The sequence below is a fragment of the Diadema setosum genome, chromosome 9 (genome assembly GCF_964275005.1).
Source record: "Diadema setosum chromosome 9, eeDiaSeto1, whole genome shotgun sequence".
Classification (NCBI taxonomy): Eukaryota; Metazoa; Echinodermata; class Echinoidea; order Diadematoida; family Diadematidae; genus Diadema; species Diadema setosum.
In genome coordinates this window covers 25803835-25826022 of record NC_092693.1, presented here as the reverse complement: position 1 = coordinate 25826022, position 22188 = coordinate 25803835, and the positions used below count along the sequence as shown (strand labels likewise).

The 22188-nt window shown below is 38.2% G+C and overlaps 1 protein-coding gene across 1 annotated transcript in view; it reads right to left on the bottom strand.

Annotated features, from left to right (window-relative positions):
* The window catches only part of LOC140233518 (E3 ubiquitin-protein ligase MARCHF6-like), a 193174-nt gene that overhangs the window by 147214 nt on the left and 23772 nt on the right, over nt 1-22188 (bottom strand). Inside the window, exons 2-4 of the mRNA XM_072313637.1 lie at nt 17437-17536; nt 17028-17101; nt 2262-2405 (exon numbers count right to left, since the gene is read on the bottom strand). Coding sequence (XP_072169738.1) covers nt 2262-2405; nt 17028-17101; nt 17437-17536 — 318 coding nt within the window. The remainder of the gene's footprint in view (nt 1-2261; nt 2406-17027; nt 17102-17436; nt 17537-22188) is intronic.

Sequence of the window (22188 nt, the reverse complement as noted above, 5' to 3'; positions counted from 1 at the left end):
TAAGATTCAGCTCCGTAGGGTACTAAAATTAATGTCAGATATTTGATTTTGCATTCGGAAATGAATAGGGATAACATTCGGCTCCGGAAGATGCTGAAATAAATGTCGAATGTTTGCTTTGACGTTCAGAAACGAATTCTAACAATATTCAACTCCGTACGATGATAAAATGAATGCCGGATGTTTGCTTTTACGTTCGAAAGTAAATAGCAGTAAGATTCAGCCCCGGAGGATGCTAAAGTAAATGTCGAATGATCCCTTTGACGTTTGGAAATGAATAACTATAATATTCATCTCTGTACCATGATTAAATAAATGTCTGATGTTTGCTTTTACTTTCGAAAGTAAATAGCAATAACATTCGGCTCCGGAAGATGCTGAAATAAATGCCAGATGATTGATTGCACGTTCGGAAGTGAATAGCAGTAATATTCTTCTCCATACGATGCTAAAATAAACGTCGGATGTTTCGAAATTTCGAAATGAATAACAGTAACGTTCAGCGGCATTTGATGGTAAAATAAATGTCTGATGTCTGCCTTAACGTTCAAAAATGAAAAACAGTAACATTCGGCTCCGTACGATGCTAAAATAATTGTCAGATGATTCATTTCACTTTCGGAAGTGGATAGCAATAACATTCGGTTCCGTACGATAATAAAATAAGTGTCGGATGTTTGCTCTTAAATTTGGAAATGAATAACGGTACGTAATATTCTGCTCCGGACGATGCTAAAATTAATAACAGATTGTTCCTTTTACATTTGGAAATAATCAACAGTATCAATCGGCTCAGTTAGATGCTAAAATAAAAAGCGGATGTTTGCTTTCACGTTCGGAAATGAATAAGGATAACATTCAGCTCCGTAAGATGCTAAAATCAATGTCAGTTGTTTGCTTTTACATTTGAAAATGATTGACAGTACAACATTCGGCTGCCGTAAGGTGTTGAAATACTAGTAAATGTTGGATGATTGCTTTTACAATCAGAAATGAATTTAAAACGGTAACTTTCGGCCCTTTACAATGCCAAAACAAAATGACGGATGTTTACCAATATCTGCAAATGCTCCCACTTATTTTCAAATGTAAGTTATGACCACTTAATATAGGCATCAACTTTTATAATAATCTATAAGCCCATTTGCTAAATCTTAGAAATCAGAATAACAGTAAGATGATTGAATTTTCTACAATGTATTCATTTATTTTAGACATGCCATGGGTACCTGTATCACTTCAGTAATACTTAATATTTCTTTTTCTATATGTTTAGTAGGACCGATTTAGTTTTTCTTGATTTTTTTTTGGGGGGGCCACCAGATTTTACTTTCGAGCCACCAAACAATAAAAATCAATGATTTTGGTGGCCCGATCAGGCCACCAAAAATAAAAGTTAGTGTGGAGCCCTGCATATATGCTATATATTGTATGTTAGTATGACTTAGTTTCATTCGTAATCTGTGATATATCTGTGGTGTACCTGTGATGTATTTAATGTTTATTTTTGCTCTGATGTCCGATGTACAAAGAATTTCCAGAGTGGACGATAAAGCAATCAATCAATCAATCAATCAATCAATCAATCAAATTAACAAGAATGGAGTTAGTGCGTTTTGCAATAAAACTCTTCATAATTATATTAACACTTATAGATTTGCTGTTTCGATCGGAAGTATAGGGCCTACACTAAAGCTTTTCCATATTTGTGCATCATTATTCTCCATTCTGTAATGCTATTGTTTTATTTAGCCATAGAATTATGTTTCTGAGGATATTTTATACTCTTTCATTTGTTATTGCAATTAATTTTTGTGCTATTTTGTGGCTTGTTTGATGTCTTTTGCTTTGATTTATTCACTGGATTCACCCGATACTTCATCACTTGAATGACACTTTTTTACATTTAGTTGCGTTAAATGATCAGCCTTAAGTCAAGGATTATCTGTGTTAAATTGTGATTATTTTACCCCTCCTTATCCGACCCTTCGTATATTAGGGCATGTTATTTACGAAATGTCGGGTAATGCGACCATCCGACGCGAACGCGATCACCCGATGGAAAGAAGTAAGCCGCAAACTTTGCATGAAAAGTGAATCTTTGCATTCTGGCTTGCCATTTTTCTCACAGCTTTTTTTTTTTTTTTCACCCCAACTTTGCAAAATTTCACTTGTAATGTGAATGGCACTTCTGTTTCATAGATTTTCACTACAAGGCTGTAATTGCTCAGGAAATGCAAAGACTGCTGACTGCTACTCACTTGCTGTAACTGGAACAATACCCAGCCAGGCAAAGATGACCATGGTGTAGTGGACCCAGCAGAGGACAGCTGTTCCAAAGTTCCTGACCAGGCCCCAGGCAATGTCCCTCAAAGGCAACCTGGGTGGCATGTCGGGAGAGTAGACTGAAAAGAAACAAAGTGCCATGTAAATTAACAGCAAATCAATCTGTCTGGAGTAAAATTTGCTTCAAACTCAATCAGTGAAGAAACTGGTACAGGTAGAGAAAGTATGGGCCATGCAAATAGTGAAAAATAAAACTCAAAATGTCGCTATGGTGACTGGTATGCCTCTGCCATAATGCATTGGTTCTCCTAATGGGTCTATAGTACGTCTTGACAATGTTGTGTGTGATGTCAGTTTTACATAACTGGCAAAATATTAAAATGACAGGATGTCACAAATATGTTGAATGTTCTTTTTTCCTTGAACTAGGTTTGCTATTGTCTGAGTGTACAGGTACATGTATTTGGGGATTTGAGGACTTTTACTAGACTTTTGACCCTTTTCTAAGTTCATGCATTGAGTAATTTTTGAAGGTATGGAGAAAAAGTGTAATTTCAGTATTGAAAAGTAAAATTGTTGCATTTTATTTAGCCTGGCCTTTGACCCCCTGACCTTTGACCCTATGACCCTAAAATTCCAATAATCACTGTCATGCAGGTATAGAACATGTGGATATGTACCAAGTTTCATGATACCATGAGTCACTTTTGAGATATGGAGGAAGAAGTGAAATTTAGCACTTTCACTTGAGCTTTGACCTTTGACCTTCTGGCAAGAAACTTCCCAGAGAATGTCTATTGGGTAATACATGTACTTGCATATGTTAAGTTTCAAGAAAAATCATTGCATGAATACAACGTATGAGGGAAATAGTGAAATTTTGAGGAGTTGACCTTGATCTTTGACCCTTAACCTTCTATCCATTAATTCATGTATTTCATAAAATGTACAGATTCAAAATTTGCAGTTGAAGTGCAAATTGAATTCCAGCAAGATTTCTCTGTCCTTGAATAGTGACGTCAAGTTCAAGTTTAAAGTTTCAACTATAAGTCCCGTTTTAACAGAGCCTTTCAAACTACAGTTACGACAATGTCTGGGTATGTGTCTGGGTAATTTTTTTTTTTACCCTGCCTGCAAACGATCCCAGCAAAACGTTGTTCAGACATTATTGCTGTAAATTTTGCCAAATTTTGCCCTAGCCAGCTAGGGTAATAACCCGACATTACCCTGACAAAGCTTCTATTTGAATGCTCCCACGGTACATTCCTTTGAAACACTCAACATGCATACACACCATTGCAGACAGAGAATGACTGACACACCGTGCATCGATCATGTGCATGGATTATAATAACTGATCTCTTTGAAATTGAGATCAGTGAACTTAACCCTTTTTTGTCCACTAACATGATTGCCTACCTAGATATGCACAATACAGAACAATAGGCACCGCTGGCTGGTGGGCTGGGGGAAGTCGCATCAGTGGACACACCCTCTTCATGGAAATCTACCTGGAGAAGGTTTTCGGTGTGTGTCTGTTAAAACGGTACCCCTTCCTATCTTCTGTGGTTTTATTGTCCCAGGCAAGGAATTTTATTCTCCGGATGTTGTCCTAACGTTGTCTGGGTAAGGTCTGTTAAAAAATAGCTTGAGGGCAAAACCTCCTTGTAGCCAAAGGGCAAATTGAATTAAGGCAAGATTTCTCTGTTCTAAGGATAAGGCTTGAAGGCAAAATTTCCTTTCTAGCTATCAGCATGAAGTACCATGGGTTTATAATAGTTACGTTCAGACGGCAGGCCCTAACCTCGAGGTTAGGAAACATCGAGGTTTAGCTCTTGCCCCCTAACTACGACGTGTGTCCACACGACGAATCTTAACCTCGAGGTTACGAAACCTCGAGGTAAAGCTTCTGCCCCCCGTAACTACGAGTGGGTCCCACTCGATGTTAAAACCACACAACCGGAAGTTTCAGCCCACACTGCTAACAAGGCGTCTATTTATTCTTTAGTCCAACCCTGTCGGACTCGCTTACAGGTACTCTTGTTCTCTGTCATGGTATGCAGAGATAGCACTGCACTGATGACTTTATGCCTTTATGAAGATATTCGTCGAAAACATTTTTTTAGCGTTGGAGAAGAATACAAATGTATAGAATACAGTAGCGAGTTCGACGTGTTCAGTTTCAGAGATCAAGCGCATGGGAAGAAAAGATGATGTTGTGTCGTGCGTCATAGGTTTTTCACGTGTAGTGTATTTGTGGTGTACGTTTGGGAGGTTGACCCGGAAGCAGAGGGAAATTGTGGGGGCTGGAGTTTACGGCGAGGTCACTCTTAACTTCGAGTTCGTTGTTTTTTGTGTCCACACGGTGCTTAACTACGAGTGGGGACCCCCCGCGGCTCGTGGTTAGAGCGCTAACCATAAGATTTCTCGTGGCTCGAAACATCGAGCAAACCTCGAAGTTTGCTAACTACTAGTGCGTCTTCACGGTCCCTAACTACAAGCTCTAACCTCGAAGTTTCCTAACTTCGAGGTTAAGGGCTCCCGTCTGAACGTAACTAATGTAGTAAGTCAGTTATTGATGTAATCTATCCCAAGATTATCTTAATTTGTGCTGAGCTAGTCCTAATAAGCACACCTTCCTGACATGTGATAATGTATACATTCTTGAGCATTCACTCATGTCTTTACAACTTTTTTTTCCAGACTTGAGCAAGTGAACAGAAAGTAGACGACATGAAAGATGAAAAAAAAAAATAATCTTAGGGTATACATGGAGTTCATATTTGCAAGGTCTTCTTGTTTCCTACTTCTTCTTGAGAAAGATAGAGACCTTGGGCCGGATGCATAAAAGGTAGCAATTGCTTGCAAGCAGCTGCTTCAAGCACCTGCACAAGCACAAGCTTGTCAAGCAAAAGATCAAGTTCAAGCAATTGCTTAAATCCATAATGCATACTTGAGTAACCTATTGCTTGCACAATCACAAGAAATTCTCGCTATCGCCAATATGCAAAAAGTACCTGGATGTTGATTTATGCATTTACGGTGCATATGGGATAGTTGGGGAGCCAAGTCACTTCCATTCATACGCGCATGATACGCGAATGCTCTTTACATAAAACTCGCAGCTATACAGCCGGCCAACTGTATTCTGGCCTGTACTGACTGTTTCCTCGACTTGAATTTTAGCGTTTATATAATTTGACATTCCTCCATTCTAGAGAAATTGCTGTAAATACGACTATGGGTCTTTACTGCGAAGCTGCCATGTGTTGGTCGCATGACAATAAATGGAAAAAAATCTACAGAAATATCCCTGGATGCGAGACGTGACGTGGGTGAAGTTTCCGGGTGACTCCACAGCTCGTGCGATTCGAAGTCAGGCTTGCACTTTCCATGACAAGGAATGCTTCTCTCCATCAAAAATGCTTTCAGCTGGGGAACGGTCATTCTCTCGAACTTTCGAGAGGACCTTCCATGACGATATCCAGGTGGGTTAATATTTTCAAGTATTATTTTTCAGCGTTGTCGTGGGTTATGCATAGATGACTGATGTGCAAGTCGATCGCTATAATCAAGCAGTATGTCTAGCTTGTATGCAAGGCCTAGAGCTATGGGGGCTAGCTATCACAGGCCTGGCTCGAGTACTGGTGTCTACAGTATATACCAAAAGAAACTTTGTTTTAATTTACATTGATGTTTCATTGACGCGTAACGTTTTATATCGGGAACGTTAGTCACACAAATCAATGCACGGAAAATTAACGATGTCAGTAACGATAAAATAAACGATCGCTAACGCATGTTAACGTTTGGGGGAAATTAACGCAACTACATTAAAGCTCACACAAGATTTTAGCATCGGAAAGACAACTGGCGCATGGCGAGAGGTACTGTAACCAAAGTTTGACATGTTGAGGAAAATTCTTTACGAAACGATATACCCATGATCGGGCCGATAGTGGTTGTTTACATGTATACTACAGTCTAACTAGGTAGACCTACATTTAAGTTCAACCTGCTTCTTCGATGACGTACTACTACTAGTACTACTACTACTCAGTATACACTCAGTTTTATTCATTTGACAAGTGAATCTAAGACGGTTTCTGTGTCATTTCGAGTCGTTGTGTGTGTGTGTGTGCATATACATGAGAACGTGATTTCTACATGGACGAAGGTGTAATTACTCCATTGAAGAAAAAAAAAGGAAAAAATAGAAGTATTTTGTTTTGTGTTCTTGTGGGGTTCAAACCCGCACGTGTGCAATCTCACGTCTCTGGCACCAGAGACGTCGCCTTTAACCTCTCAGTTATACCTCTTGATGAGAATATATGAGGAACGTAAGCTTATATGTAAAAGATAAATCAGGAATCGTTTCGGCCACATTCCATTCTCATTTTCAGTTTTAAGCTGCGAAATTGTCAACCTGATGAGGAGATTTGAAAAAATAAAATGCATGATTACTGCAGCTTACTGTCTCAGCTACAACATACTTAAGTTTCAGAGGAAATGGAGCAAAATCAGCTGAGGTAAAGGTGCTTGAACGTTATCAAGTCAATGCATGGTTCAAAAAAAAAATCACCTCCCATATACATAACACGTAAACTTGGCTGATTTTGAGTCTTTGCATTTAATCACAATTTCCAGTATGATGACGTTATCAAATTGCAAAACAATGAATGGACTTGAAAGAGAAATGTTAGAAGTACAACATATCCGAATTTGGCATAATATTGAGCTAAAACAACAGAGATATCAGCAAATGAAACAGTACCTCAAAAAAATAAATTCCACTTTTTTTAATTTCAGATGACGATATGATGATGTCATCGAGTTTTCCTTGAAATATTGATACTTGTTATTTACTGTTACATGTTATTTACAAGTCTGCTTTTGTATTATGCAATAAAAACATAGGGTTGCTGGACATTTTCAGGAGCTATGACGAAATAAACAAAGACATGTTTTTTCACTATATTTGCACATAGACGTGCGAGCGGAATTTTAACTTTGATGCCAGTGCATGCCTTTGTTATAGGTCAAAATCAATCAGAAATCAATGGATATTGTTACTTAATGTATCAGGAATCCAAATCAGTCGAAAAAAGTGCATTTTCATGTTGCCTACGCGCTGTGTGCAGTAAAACATGCGGATGGACGCGCACGTGCAGAATTTTTTGAAACGCTTAAAATTGTCTGAAACTTCGAGAAAACCGGTCGAGAAGTCGTTCTGAGCATTTTAAATTTTTGACGCGCGCATACGCGCACGTCATGCTGACATGGGTAATTAGCATAGTACAGGACGATCAGATGTGACTTGAACTTTATGTCTACCGAAAATGATAAAGAAATGGCATTTAGTTATGAAGTTATGATCGATCATTGAAAATCACAAAATGGCGCCTAGATGACGTCATAGATAAGTTATCGTCATGAAAATGTTGCTGTACTGAGATATTGTCATGAGATATGATGACTGAAAATTTCATGTTAATTGGTCGAGTCATTATTGAGATATTCTGTTAACAAAATTTGTCAGAAAGAAATGGGAATTTCAAGCAAACACAATAGGTGATACGCCGCTAGCGTATCACCTAAAAAGCAATACCATGCACGCATGCTACATCAAACCATGTTCATCAGGCAAGAAAAGTTGACTTTTTCGAGTTTCTCTTTCATTGAAAACAGAATTGAATATACATATCTAAAGCTGATTGTCTCTGCTGCGAACGATCGTCATAGCATCGTTAGTCTTCCAAGCGAATCGAAATCTTGATTCTTTAATTTTTGCCTGATATTCTAATTGTAATAACCCTTATATGAAGTTCTAACCAAAAGGACTCGCAATTTCAAAGTTTCAAACAATATACTAAATACAATACATTGTATCTAAAAAACATTGAATGCATTGCATGTGTGTCAGCATTAAGTGAGCATCCCTCTGCCTTTTATTTTCCGTCCGTAAAATGCATAGAAACGCAACCATACATTACCAATTGTAGTACAGTGAAATACGTTGTAAAGCATCGTATTATGAACAGAAGTATATTCCGTTCCTTTTTCCTTCATTCTGCTTGAAGCAGTAGTCAAACCATGCGTCATTTTCATTGCAAAATCAATTAGGTATCCTACCATTATGTACTTATTATTTTGCACCGTAATCGCTCCTTTTATGGCCATAGGAATTTTTCACCTGTTATCGGCAGTGTATGTTACTATGTGGTTACAATTACAAACGTTGGTTATAATGAATCCAAAGACTTGTTCATTTATCTAACTATAGAGGTAATGACTGTTACAATAGCTTGGTACGAGTTCAAAAACGCAATCAAAGTTATCAGAATGCCATCATAGGCGGAACTGATAGCTCTATCATAGAAAACTTGTGTTTATATAGGTCAGTAAAGATTGCCGTATCCAATCTTTGTAGAAAGTTTTGACTTGTGCCATCTTCTGAACATTTTGAGATTTTTGCTTTGTTTTGACTATGTTAAGAATAAGTTTGAACAATGAAATTAAATAAAAAGGTGTGGTTACCTCAACAATGTCGCAGTTTCATCAGCCATGATGGGTAAAGGGAATTCATGACTGCATTTTACAAATCCTTGCTAAATTCATGATCATTACATCTTGTAAATAGATACCCTCTGTAATGAAAATGCCAGCAGAGGCAGGTATTGAGGGCGAGAGTGGTTCGCTTCAAGCGAAATCGAGAACGAAGGTCATGGTACTGTGAATTCTGTTCTGCAGATACCGATGGTAATTTATCTCAATACATTGTATAAATCTGCACTGCCAATTCCATATTACCAACGGCAAGGAGCTTTAGACACAGCTCCTTGAATGATATTGATAACATTAATGTTATCGTTAGTAAATTCATGTTTTATACTAATTACCAGATTGCGGTCTCTAGATTCTAACAGTAGGGCCTAACACCTTAATTATTTAACAGATCTAAGTAAAGTTACCACTTTTAGCAGCTTGCAGTCTAACTTTTTTTTTTGTTTTCAAGTCAAACATTGTTCTATCATTTTTTTTTTCATTTTACAAAGGAGCTTCAAATCTTTTCTTGCTCTTGATTCGTAAACTTACCAAAACCGAGTTAGATGTACTAACAATTAGATCCACATCTAAATAAGTCTAAAGTTCAGACTGTAAGACTAAGACAGTAAATCACTTAAGTAAGAGTACGGAGTCTAGATCAAGGGTAAAAAAAAAAAAAAAAAAAAAAGTTGCTGTTGTTACTAGACCTTTCAGAAGTTTCATTTCTTTAAAAAAAAAAGTAAATCTATTAGAGGTCTGCACTAAAAAGACTAAATATTACAAACAATCTACTGCCAGTACTGGTGGGACATATTGCTGTGATTGATGCTCTGTGGTGTTAGTGTTATAACTTATAATCGATGTCGATTGTTAGTGTTAGTACTAAAGTTGTTTTTGAAGCTACTTGGTTCAAGTAAAGGTTTAAATATTGATGAGAGTTAATTAATGTTCATATTCAATCTGACTTTTGGAAATTATTGATAAAACTTAAAGAAAGTAAACTTATCAATGACAGTGATGGGTGAGTAACACTGCAGTAATACTATTAATAGAGGGTATCAAAATAATGTCCAAGAAGCTCCTTGACCTTGGTGCGTAATGTTGCTGTGGTACATGTCTAGTATCAAGGAATTTTCATATGTCACTTGTCAAGCATTTAATAATCCATCTTAAATTCAAATGAAGATCAGCTTCTTGTTTCTTACTTTTATTTCATCATGATCAGAACAGCAACACCTTGTATAATATTAATTTCTTCATTTCTTGTACTACAGATCCTGAAGGGAAGCAAAGAGCAACTGAGCAAGCTTCAAGTGATGATGGGAACACTGTAACATCCAAAAAGAAGAGGATGAAAATTCCATTTAAGTATATCTTGATTTTAAATTAATGCAAGTAGGCAAGTACAGGTAACTTTAAAGTCGAATCTGTTAGGGAAAATGTTGAGACTTATGAGAAGTTAAAAACAATGTAAGGGATCCTGAATCTGACTAATTCAGTCATCAATACGCAGACTTGACTGCACTCTCAAGCTGCATAACATTCAGGTGGAAGAGATATATCTGGGTCAACGAAATATGAGATGTGTTTGAAGCTCCTTGAGGGAACAGACTTGCATTTGTATGGACCTTTCCTTGCAATTTCGCATAGATGGTGTAAACAAGGTTGGATGAAACGTTTACCAAGAAGCATTGTATGGCAATTGATGCATGCAAGCAAACTTTGTGATGGTTTTTTTGTTCTATTGCCATCATGCTTCTTTTATATCATTAAATTTCGTTGGGATTTATTATTTAATTTTATTTAATTATACAGCTGTATATATATATATATATATATATATATATATACGTATGTTGTTGGTTTTTTTTTTTGTGTTTTTTTTTTTTTTGGGGGGGGGGGAGTGTGGGCTATCCCAGAGAACAGTAACATTCAATAAACTTTGGGCTTTTTTTTGCACATATGTAGTCCTTTTTAATACAAAATAACTCCTAATTAATTACAGTTATTTTCTTATGCCAGCTTTTGACATGCATTATGTAGAACTTGATTTTTTTTATATTTGTTGCTTTTTTGTTGTAGTGCAGGGGTAAAGGTTCAGATGACACGAGAAGATTTGATGACAGACAGCACTGCTGTATTTCAAGAGGCACTACAAGCAGCCGAGGGGGATCTGAGCGAGGGATCTGAGGGGGATCTGAGCGAGGACAGAGTGTCACAAGGCTTTGTAGAAAAATGCTGGCGCTCTTGAGCACTGCAACGTTCCTTGCTATGGTGAAAGTAATTGTTGAACAGATTTACCATACAGCAAGCGCCGGAGACAATGCTCAAATTGGCACATTTGCTGGTAGTAAGATGTGCTCTAGCTTTCATGATGTAAGGACTGATCCACAGGCAAACAAGTTATGGGAGGATCTCTTTGCTGCAACAAGTTTAAGTGTGCCTATACATGTTACACGTCTCACTCAACAATACTTGATGAGAAAAATATTATTTGTGATTACAAAAAGGAGGATGAAGCAGGACTCTGTTCACGGTGAAAAAGAAGTAATACTAACCGATCACGATCAGAACGTAATAAGATATGATGCTGGATACATTCCTCATGCCCTGCTGAAGAGGTATCGGAAAAAGATCTCTGGAAAAGCAACTCAATTTATGAACATTCTTCAAAAGCTGGAAGAGCGGACAAGCAGACATTGAAGCCGACTCTTTTTTTTTTTTTTAATATACGTCCACATGGACAAATTTAGTTAACAGAGGTGGTCTCTTCACTGTCAATAGCAATGTCTATAAACTGTTTGTAGTCATGGAAGTACAGACACAAAAAATTTTGGACATCAATATTGCACCAAACCAAAACCTTAAAGAATTACTCTGTAAAAATATTAAAAAAAAATGAAAGTGTCATCTGATGCTGGCAGGCTTTGTGCGAGGACTTGTGTGCAGATGATAGTGAAATTCTATTTTCTTCTGTTCTGAACTACTGGGTGAAAATAAGAGTAAAAGGATATATAAAAGTCTACATGAGTGTCTTGAGGAAAGAAGAAATATTGCATAAGAAACAGAAGAAGCTTTCAAAAAAAGGGGAAAAGAGCTTGCGCAAAGGTTTGAGCAAAAATAATCAAGGCCTTGTAAGACCTTTAGCAAGTTTTATTTTTTTTTTTTTGCACAATGCATTTTCAGATTCTTTTAATTCAAAAATCTCCAAAAATACATTTTAAAAAATTGATGAACTCCTTGTGAAATAAAACTGATGTCAATCTTTGAATTATCATCACCACACTGCTCACACACACACACACAAAAATTGCCAGTATTCTATTGGCATGATATTGATCAAGTTGTGAAGGACTTAATTGTCGCCATATATCCCATATATGCATGCATGATATGATTGTTTTCATGGTGCAAATTTCCTCTCCATCAAGCAGGGTTCTTTTGTGCAATTGAAATTCAAAAAGTATAAAAATGCACTGGATATACCAAAGAGCTTTTTTAAGCTCCTTGGATATACAGATAAATCCTGTTTTAACGAAGTCGCTTATAACGAATGATCCCTTACAACGAAGCAATGCTAGTTGAAGTCAGGATTCTCTACATGTACGAACCAACGACACAGCCATTTGCATATAACCAAATTCACTTATAACGAAGTATTTCTCGTGGTCCCAAGCAATTCGTTCTAATGGGATTTACCTGTACTAATAAAGATGCTCTATGATTTTGATATTTAAGGTCATCAGTATTAGATTTATTTTTTTTTTCCATGAAGCATTTCTTTATAATTTACATGAAGTATGAGAAGCAAGAAGAAAAAAAAAATCCTGTGAATATAAGTACAAATTGCCAGTTCTCTCCAATAATCATTTGCTATCCATTGTTTGGTTTCTCTTCAATAATTTCTAATTCTTTCCTCAATAGAACGCTACAGAATACATGACCTTTATGGAGTTAAATATGTCACATTTTGTATAACTTGTATGCAGGAACCACAATTTATGACATGTTAAAATTTTAAGCTAAACGTTGTTACTCTCAGTCCATCTCCATCCCCCCCCCCCATTTTTTTTTTTTTTTTTTTTTTCAGTACAGTAGAGCCTTGTTACTATGAAGCCTGGTATAACATAATCATGTATAATGAGGTGGTTGTGCTGGTCCCAGCTCGCTCTCCTTTTTTTTTTTTTTTTTTTAACCCTGATATAACAGGAAACATTACATAACTAGGTAATTTTCATGATCTCAAGGATTTCATTATAAAGAGGTTCCACTCAGTATCATTTAAACTTTAAAGGCCCTTTTAACAATTTTTTTTGAGTACATGTATTTGTTAAATGTGGTACATGTACAAATAAATAAATGTATTTAAAATCATACCTGAACAAAGAAATTTTCTCGGTGATTGTGAAATCCTTTCCTTTACCACTTAGGTATTTTCATGGAGCTCCAAACATGGAGTAGAAATGCTTGTAATTCATGCAAATACATATGCATAAGTTCTAAAAAGTGACAATGGAATGCCTTGGAACATTCCACTTGGCTTTGAAGTCAGACATGCTCGGTATTGCTCTTCCACAGCAATGAAATTCAGAGGCCAGTTTTGCAATTTTCAAGTTTTTGACCAAACTGAAAGTGTATATTTCCTGAATGAACTTGGGACGAATGTCCCTATGGCGACAATAGAAATAACTCGCAGATAAGGAGCTTAGTACGCATGAAATCACGCAATTGAAAGGAGTGTAGCATGTTGTCTTGCGCCTTGTGCATGTGATCTACATCGACACTCGCAGGTGAGTTGTGCACCAACCAGCAGGGGGTTGGGACCATCAACTTTGAGAATGGTACCACGCGATTGAGTGAGCAGCTAGTTACTTTCACTGCTATAGTGATGATCATACTGTGTTTCGATTGGTGTTGCGTGATGAATAAGTTTTATATCGAACTATAGACAGAAAAATCTGTCTGTCTGGAGGAGTCTCTTATCATTGTTTGACTTTATCGGCTCTCCTCCGGAAGGGATCCATGAAGCCAGATGCAGTCTCCACCGAACACAGCCTATTCCGACGACCAGATACAGACCGATCTTTCTGTCAAATATCGAACGGAGTGTCAAATCTTATCGGCAATGTAGTGTATCTTTCACTGGTAAGAAACCCTCCGTAAAAACCAATTGAATCTGCCACTGAAGTCTCGCAATCTATGAGATCCCTTGCCATCTCCGCTAATGCAAAAATTAACGCAGAGGCCAAAGTAACGCAGCTAACGTTTCTAACTAAAGCAGAGTCATGCACAGCGATCGTTAATTGTAACGCACAAAAAAATTACCGCAGTACCGATTGCCACTTGCGTTACGGCTAACATTAACGCAAAGTTTATTTTGGTAGATACTGTATCTGTGGCCGGCACGGTGCTAGGTACGTACACGTACACACACGCTAGTGCTGTGCAAAATATGCCCCGCACCGGAAGTGCCAGAGTCCCGGAAGTGCACTAAATCTTGACGAAAAAGCCACATCCGGGTACTTTTTTGCGTATTGGCCATAGTGAGAATTGCTTGCATTTTTAACAAAAGGAACGTCATGCCTGTGCGAACACAAGAACAAAGGCGGGTGTGACTGCATGTATTTGAAAGGGCATGTGTGTGCGGAAACATTTCCTGACGTAGCAGAAGAGCTATGAATGACACTCATAATGCACATACACACAGACGCTCACACACATCCATACACACACATGTAGGCCTACTGGCTGATTACCATCACTGCTTATAGTAGCCTGGATTTGCAAGGTCACACGTGGAGAGAGGTCTCCTTGCTCTCCACAGATGTCAGACATCCCACTTGTTTCTCATCACATTTTGCATGCTAACCACTGGACATTCTTGATGTTGAAATGAAAAGGCTTCTTCCACAACTTAAGACGAAATTTCTTGTAAATTTATACCACTCCTGCACAAGTCTGGTCTTTACGGTTATGAATATGGAAATGATACTTAAAAGCAAACGTCCCAGTTTTAAAGGTCCAGTTTACCTTTGGGAGCAGTGATTTCAAAAATGTTCAAGATATCACATTTGATGCATATGTGTAGGTCTGTTGTATCATAAAACATCCTACCATATGAAATATTTGCAATAAAACCTAAAATATAAGGAAATATCAGGGTTTTTCTCAATAAACCGTAACTGTATACGGTTTAGTCTGGAAACATTTTTATTATAACTATTGTTCACATTTCGTGTATTTAACAACACTTAACATCGATTATACGGATTAAAATTTTGACAGTGGTTGTTTCTATCCCTAACTCACATTTTAGAACTATTTTAAAGCACTGATGCTTTCATCTGCAAATGGTAAATTATGCCTTTAATAAGCAAAAGCTTAAGCTTGTTTTACAGAGCTTGGAAAATCATGAGAATTGCTAGCAAGAACAAGCAAAAGGTACGTTTTATGCATACATTTTTAAGCATGTGCTGAGTCTCTTAGCAACTGCTTGCAGGCAGTAAGCAATTGCTTGTGCTTGCTAGCAAAAGCTTTTGCTCACATGCACTTGCTTGTTTTTATACATATGGATTCAAACAAATGGCTAGACAAGTAACTCCTAGTTTTTATGCATCCGACCCCTTAGTTTTTACAAAAGACCTGACATTTAACTTCCTCGCTCTCCAATCAGTCTGTCTCCTTCCCTACATACGATTACTTTCTCAAAACCACATTCTACCCCTTTCTGCCACTATCAATATATCGTATATGATTAAGCCTGCTGCCCATTCTCATTGGGCTGAATGTATAAAACTAGCAATTGCTTGAAGGCAATTGCTTCAAGCACAAGCGCAAGGTCTTCTAGTAAAATATCTAGCTCAAGCAATTGTTTAAATCCAGATGCATAAAACCCTTTGCTTGTGCTTAAATACCTTTTGCTTCTCCTGCACATTAAAGCAATTGCTTGCATTTTCACGTCATGCCTGAGCGAACACAAGAACAAAGATGAGTGTGACAGCATGTACTGTAAAATGAGGAATGTTCGCATGCATTTTAATTTCACGAATTTCGAGAGCGGCAACATTCACGAAATCAAAATGCACGCGAAAGTTCTTGCCTACACAATATGCATTGGATGCCAGTGGTAAGTCACGAAAATTTCATGCTGCAGAAAGGCTGTCGGCTCCAACACGCGAAATTTTCATGCCGCGAATATATCGTGTTTTTGAGTATTTGAAAGGGCATGTGTGTGTGCGGAAACATTTCCTGACATAGCAGAAGAGCTATGAATGACATTCAGAATGCACATACACATAGACGCTCACATAAATCCATACACACACATGTAGGCCTACTGGCTGATTCCCATCACTGCTTATAGTAGCCCGGATCTGCAAGGTCGCACGTGGAGAGAGGTTTCCTTGCTCTCCACAGATGTCAGACATCCTACCTGTTTCTCATCACATTTTGCGTGCTAACCACTGGACATTCTTGTTGTTGAAACGAAAAGGCTTCTTACACAACTTAAGACTAATTTCTTGTAGATTTATACCACTCCTGCACAAGTTTGGTCTTTCGGTTATGAATATGAAAATGATACTTAAAAGCAAACGTCCCAGTTAAGCAAAAGCTCAAGCTCATTTAACAGAGCTTGGAAAATTGTAAGCACTTGCTAGCAAGAACAAGCAAAAGGTCTGTTTTTATGCACAGGTTTCTTTTAAGCAAATGCTTGATCTCTGAGCAACTGCTTGCGGGCAGCAAGCAAAAGCTTTTGCTTGCAAGCAATTGCTTGTTTTTATGTATACAAATTCTTCATGCATACTGATTCAAGCAAAAGGCTAGCACAAGCAATTGCTAGCTTTTATGCATCTGGCCCATTAAGATTAGAATGAGTCAACAATCCAGTCCCCAATACACATCCCTGTATGATGGTCAAAACAGAAAAGAAGCTTGGACCATCAGAGGAATGCACTGCGATGTACAAACTGTATTTTGGACTTTAAACTAGGAGAATTATGGTAGCCTTGAGTGGAAAAGGTTGTTCTCCTCAATTGCTCTCCCCACTGACTGGATTTTAGCTATCAATCCTTAATTCAAGGTGTAAACTTGGTGCAATAAATCTCTCCATGTAAAAACTAAATTTTTACAGGGATGATTAGTGCAATGATGCTGGGTGGCCCGAGTACCACACAACAAAAGGTAAAGTTACTTACTTGGAGCAAATGTGAATTTGTGCATGCACAGCTCACAGTATTCCTTCTTGCTGTGTTTCAGCCATTGCACCAGGCTGTATTAATATAAGAAGAGTTTGAAAGAATGAAACACATGATTAACATTTGAGATCAATGTCATCTCCAAAAGGACCAATAAGCACAAGATGGGTGAATATGAATGCATATACACACAGCCTGACAAATATTCTATGGGGATATCACAAAGCAAAGTATAAACCTTCTTAAAGCATAAATAACTTCATAAGATTTAGCAGACTCTGGTTCAGTTATCCACTAATAAATGATTAGCATTCCATTTCAAGAGCTATACAAATGAACCTTATGCATACTGTGAACAAGCTCAGGAAGGACATGAATCGTAGACACTGTGGCTTTGGATTTCACTCACCAGTCCTGATGGATATAGCGGATGCTACCTGTGCAGATGCAAGGATGGAAGAGTGGCCGGTCATGGCTGCCCTCAGATCGACAAACCCTGCACACATCCCCTAATAGTAGAAGCAAAAGCAAAAGCAAGTGTCAACCATGACAAACTATACCATACCCAGTCATCTCAATGCACTTTTTAATTACATTATCCATGAAAACTCATGGATCACCTTTTGTTTCTGTATGTATTCTTTCTTTTGTTTTTATTTTTCTTTCTGTACAAATCTTGTGTATAAATTATCCCTAAAAGTTCAAGCTCTTAGCTCTTGAAACTTTTATCACTTATGTCTCATGGGCTTACATTGCTATAATATTCTTTTTCCATTTGATCACTTAACCGTGATGTCAGTATGACATCATTTTCTAAAATCACATATTGTCATTATCTCCTTTTCTAAAGGTTATTTTGCAATGAAACTTAGTAGTATACATATTTCATGTAATATTTTACATGTATATTGTTTAAAAAAAAAAAAAGTGCCCTGACGTGTATGTGCATGTATGCATGTGCTAAAATCTTAAAATGCTCCTTTGAAGCTAAGAATCAGTTTGCATACGTTTCAGACCATTTTGAGCATTTTGAGGTATAATGACATAAAATTGAAAATTGATATAATTCAGACATTTTTGTCGTGGTTCGTGATCGCCATAGGCGCACGTTCATTTTCTGCACGGTGTATTAAAGGCAGCCGGTCGTCGCAGGCGATTCGCAGCTCAGTAGAAAAGCACGACAAGCTGCTCCTCCCGTTATTGTACCCCCGTACGTACCGAATGCCGAACACGACGCTACGCAGCGCACCAGCGAAAACCAGATGGGGCACGAGCGCCGTGCGAGCTGTCCACTGTAATTTCAACATGGACGCCCGAATACCTACCGAATGGGGCCGAATGGGTGCATGCACAAAACCGCACAACAGCCATGCGCATGAAAATCTCTCCCGGTCCGCGACACAACAAGTAGTGAGAGCTGTCGGGTGTACGTACGTACGTATCTGGCTCCAGTCTCTGTTTATATGCACTATGGTGCCAATTTCAGCAATCTAAGCAATAATATTTCAAAATGTCTGAAAATATTACATAACAATATCAGAATTATTCATATATTACGTTGTTTAATATTTGGTATTTATAAATATGCTTTGATGAAGAAATATTAAAACTCTTCATGTATAGCAAGTTGCAATGCATATGGCCATATGGCAGGTTGTTATGATCTCATCGTGCAATGTTGTCTGCTGCGTCAGCTGCATGTGTTATACGTACAGCTTACAGTACGTTGGGCCGGTTCGTAACATAACAAAGTTGATAGAAAGTCATCGGTACCGGTATGTCAATATCAATATTGTGTGTGGTATGCGTGTACTGTTTGCAATAAAAAGTGCTGTACTGTTTCGGCTTAGCCTTGGCTTTGGTTTAGTAATGAAACCTCACAATGGAGATCAAACAGCCGTCCAACTCGAGGCAACGTATCTACTTGTTTGACGCTATCGACGAGTGGAGAACGCAGAGAGACGTGTTCTTAGCTGGAGGACAAGTAAGAGACCAGAGGAGGAGGCTTCAGCATCAGCGTGCCGATGAAAAATTTGCTTTCCACTTGCTGGAGTTGCATGAACAGTTTTGCAGGAATTTTTATTTAGAATGTGCAAATTCGTGTTACGACATGCACGGTGGAATTGTGTTGCCACGGATTACGCCAATCAAGCAACCCCAGCTGGCCAAGTCAACAACTTCAAGGAATCCAGATCCAGATGATGTGTAAGTAGAAGTCTACACATGAATCAATGATTGAAGTGGAATGACTTTTTCTAATCTAGTATCAGTAACTTTAGGGCATTTGCGTTTGATCGACAAGTAGGCCTATTTTTCTATGTATAATTCCGCGAAAAACTTCTCGAAGTTCTCATTTATGTCAAATTATGATAATGCCGTAATTGAAATGACATTTGCTGGGTCAGTTTAATGTCATTAGTCCCATTAAATGAGAAGTTTTTCATATCAATCATGTTACGCAAATTCCCTAAGAATATGATTTAGGATTTGCAAATAAATTTTAAAAAAATGAATAGATCTATCGCAAGCTCCATCATACATGTAGTCTAACCCAATAGATCTGGTAGAACTCTAACGTTTAAACAGGGGAACTATAGGTTCAAAGATGATAGATCTAACAATAATAGATTCTAGTTTAGGCCCTACTTCGACTTGAAGGTATGTCGGTTGGTGCACGGCCCCCTTCTACCACGGCCACAGGTACACTGTGCAGTGCAACTGTGGCCGTTGGCCCTAGCTGCACGGGCACAGTCGCTTCCCCGTCCTGAATTTACACACGCCAGGGCAAGTATGGTTGGACCTACTACTAATCGACCGCCTAATATTTATCTGCTTGATAAGAATATTTAACACTGAAATTCACGTAAAAAAACTTGACCTACGTGATTGAGAAAATCCAGCTCTATCAAATGCCGTTGTTCCGTTTTCGATTCGAAATTTCAGTGCAAAAATATCGCCGACGAACTTGCGTGGCCTCGTTTCAGCTCCCCGCGGTAAAATGTTTTTGCATTGACAATGCACGCAAACCGAGTCGTATTGAACACCGTGTTGTACGAAGCTTTTTAGAAGCCTTTTAGAAACTTCCATAGACATTACATTGTGCTGTCATTACGATTCAATGAAAATATTCATTCGAAATTTTGTCCTTGATTAAAACCATTAATGAACAATGAATTATCGCGTTTTCCCACACCATCCTCATCTACATTCAAAGCCCATCCATTTTTATGTGCTTTGCGCGCAGAGAAGTGCGAACTAAGTGTTCAGTGCGCGAATTATACGCGGTCGGTTTCAATAAGGGTGGTCGATATGTAGTAGGGCTACCATACAAGACACAGGGTCTCCGACCCAATCGTCCGCGTTCAGAATGGACAACTCGGCGGTAATATCCGCTACCCATGACGATGTGTCATCGTCCATGATGGCCACCCCACCTATATATAATCTGATCTGACGATTACAGTGTAGTTAACGAGTGACGACGATCGACGGTGCGATGAAGAGAAGGCGTACACTGTAGTCGTACGAAGTATAGGCAGCTAGCTACTATAGCTCATGCGAACATTGCATCACACAGTACATACAGTATACCATACATTCAATTCACATTACACAAAACGTACTCCCCGCGCTCAGATCAATCAAGCGAGCAAACGAGATACTATAGCGCGATACATTGCTTTAGGGATGTCTTGCGCACACACACATTTCGCTTCGTAGCAACTTCGGAAGCGAGTTTACGTGCTGCCGCCCGCGGCTGAAATATGTCCATGTATCCTCGCGACTGGGTGTCTTTAACTTGGCCCAATAAGTTTTATTTGTTGTCATGTCAGTTTACTAAATCTCTGTAAAAACTCTCACTTTTATCATGCATGAAGGTCTATTTAGGGTACATGAAACTCATTTCTTCTTTGAGAAGTCTAATACTGCATGTTTGATCAAATGTTTGATATTTGTTCATGTGATTTCATGCTTGGAGTATAGTGAATGATCTGTGCCAGTCTAGCCACAAGCAGCTGTGTGGTATGCAGCTCACTCACAGAGCAGCACTATGCTCACACGGCAGGGTAGCAAAGAGCGGCCGCCGAGCAGCCGGTCGCTCCGTAGCAGCGTTACCGGTAGTTGAAATTGAAGGAAGAGTTAAGGGTGTTTTGTTTTGTTTTGTTTTCTTTGGTTTTTGGCTTTTTTTTAAAGATATCTACCCTATATACCAAGGTTCAAAGTCAAAATAAGGCCCGGTACCATAAAATGGGTTGAATAGGGACAATTTTACTATTCTCCTGATGGTAGGGCTAGATCTTTTTTTTTTTCTTTTTTTCATGCAGCCCAAAGATTCAATCTTATCTTATGTGGGAATTTTATGTCCACTTAGAAAACTTTTAATTTGGTATTGTGAAAAAATTAGATAGTAGGGGGATGAGTATTTTTTTAAATAAAATGGCACTGTCCCTGTTGACCCGAATTTGGGGTCAATAGGCATGACACTAGCTTTGATGTAAGAAAAAAGCTCTGTTTAGAGACAGATGTTCCAATCCATCTAATGGATTGGATTAAGGGGACAGTGAAAGAGTGTAACAGGGGAAAAAAAATCAGAGCAATCTACGCCATCGTAACAACTGATCATATTTGAAAGATGTAACCGCCCTTCAAAACGAGCAGAAACACAAATGTGTGACCCATAAAGTCAAAGCTTAAGTGTGGAAAGTATTAGGTGAAAACTTTATCAATTCATTGAATTGTACTCAAATATCGACCCACGTCATCTTCCAAATCATGATATACAAAGTTAATCATACACTCTGGATTCAGTAAGACTTATCTCTAATGAGGCTGTTTTGGGAACTCTTACAGTGTAGGCTCTCCTAATTGTAATCTGACACATGAAGTTAGGGTTTGACCCAAACAAAATGTGTTAATAGTATCAAAACATGTGGGAGACAGAGAAAAGGGTCATGAAATGTAAAAGCAAAAGTCTAGCCTGTCCTAGTCAGAGAAAGAAAATACCTAGAGGGTGAGTGAGGGTTGGGCTACAGGGCCCTTCTGCTTAAGTTAGGGTTAAGACAGCAACGGTCACTCCCATCTATGAATACAACAGTGAACCTGCATTATGCATGATCTTATGGCTATCTTGTCAACAGATTCAAAATAAATATTCAAACTT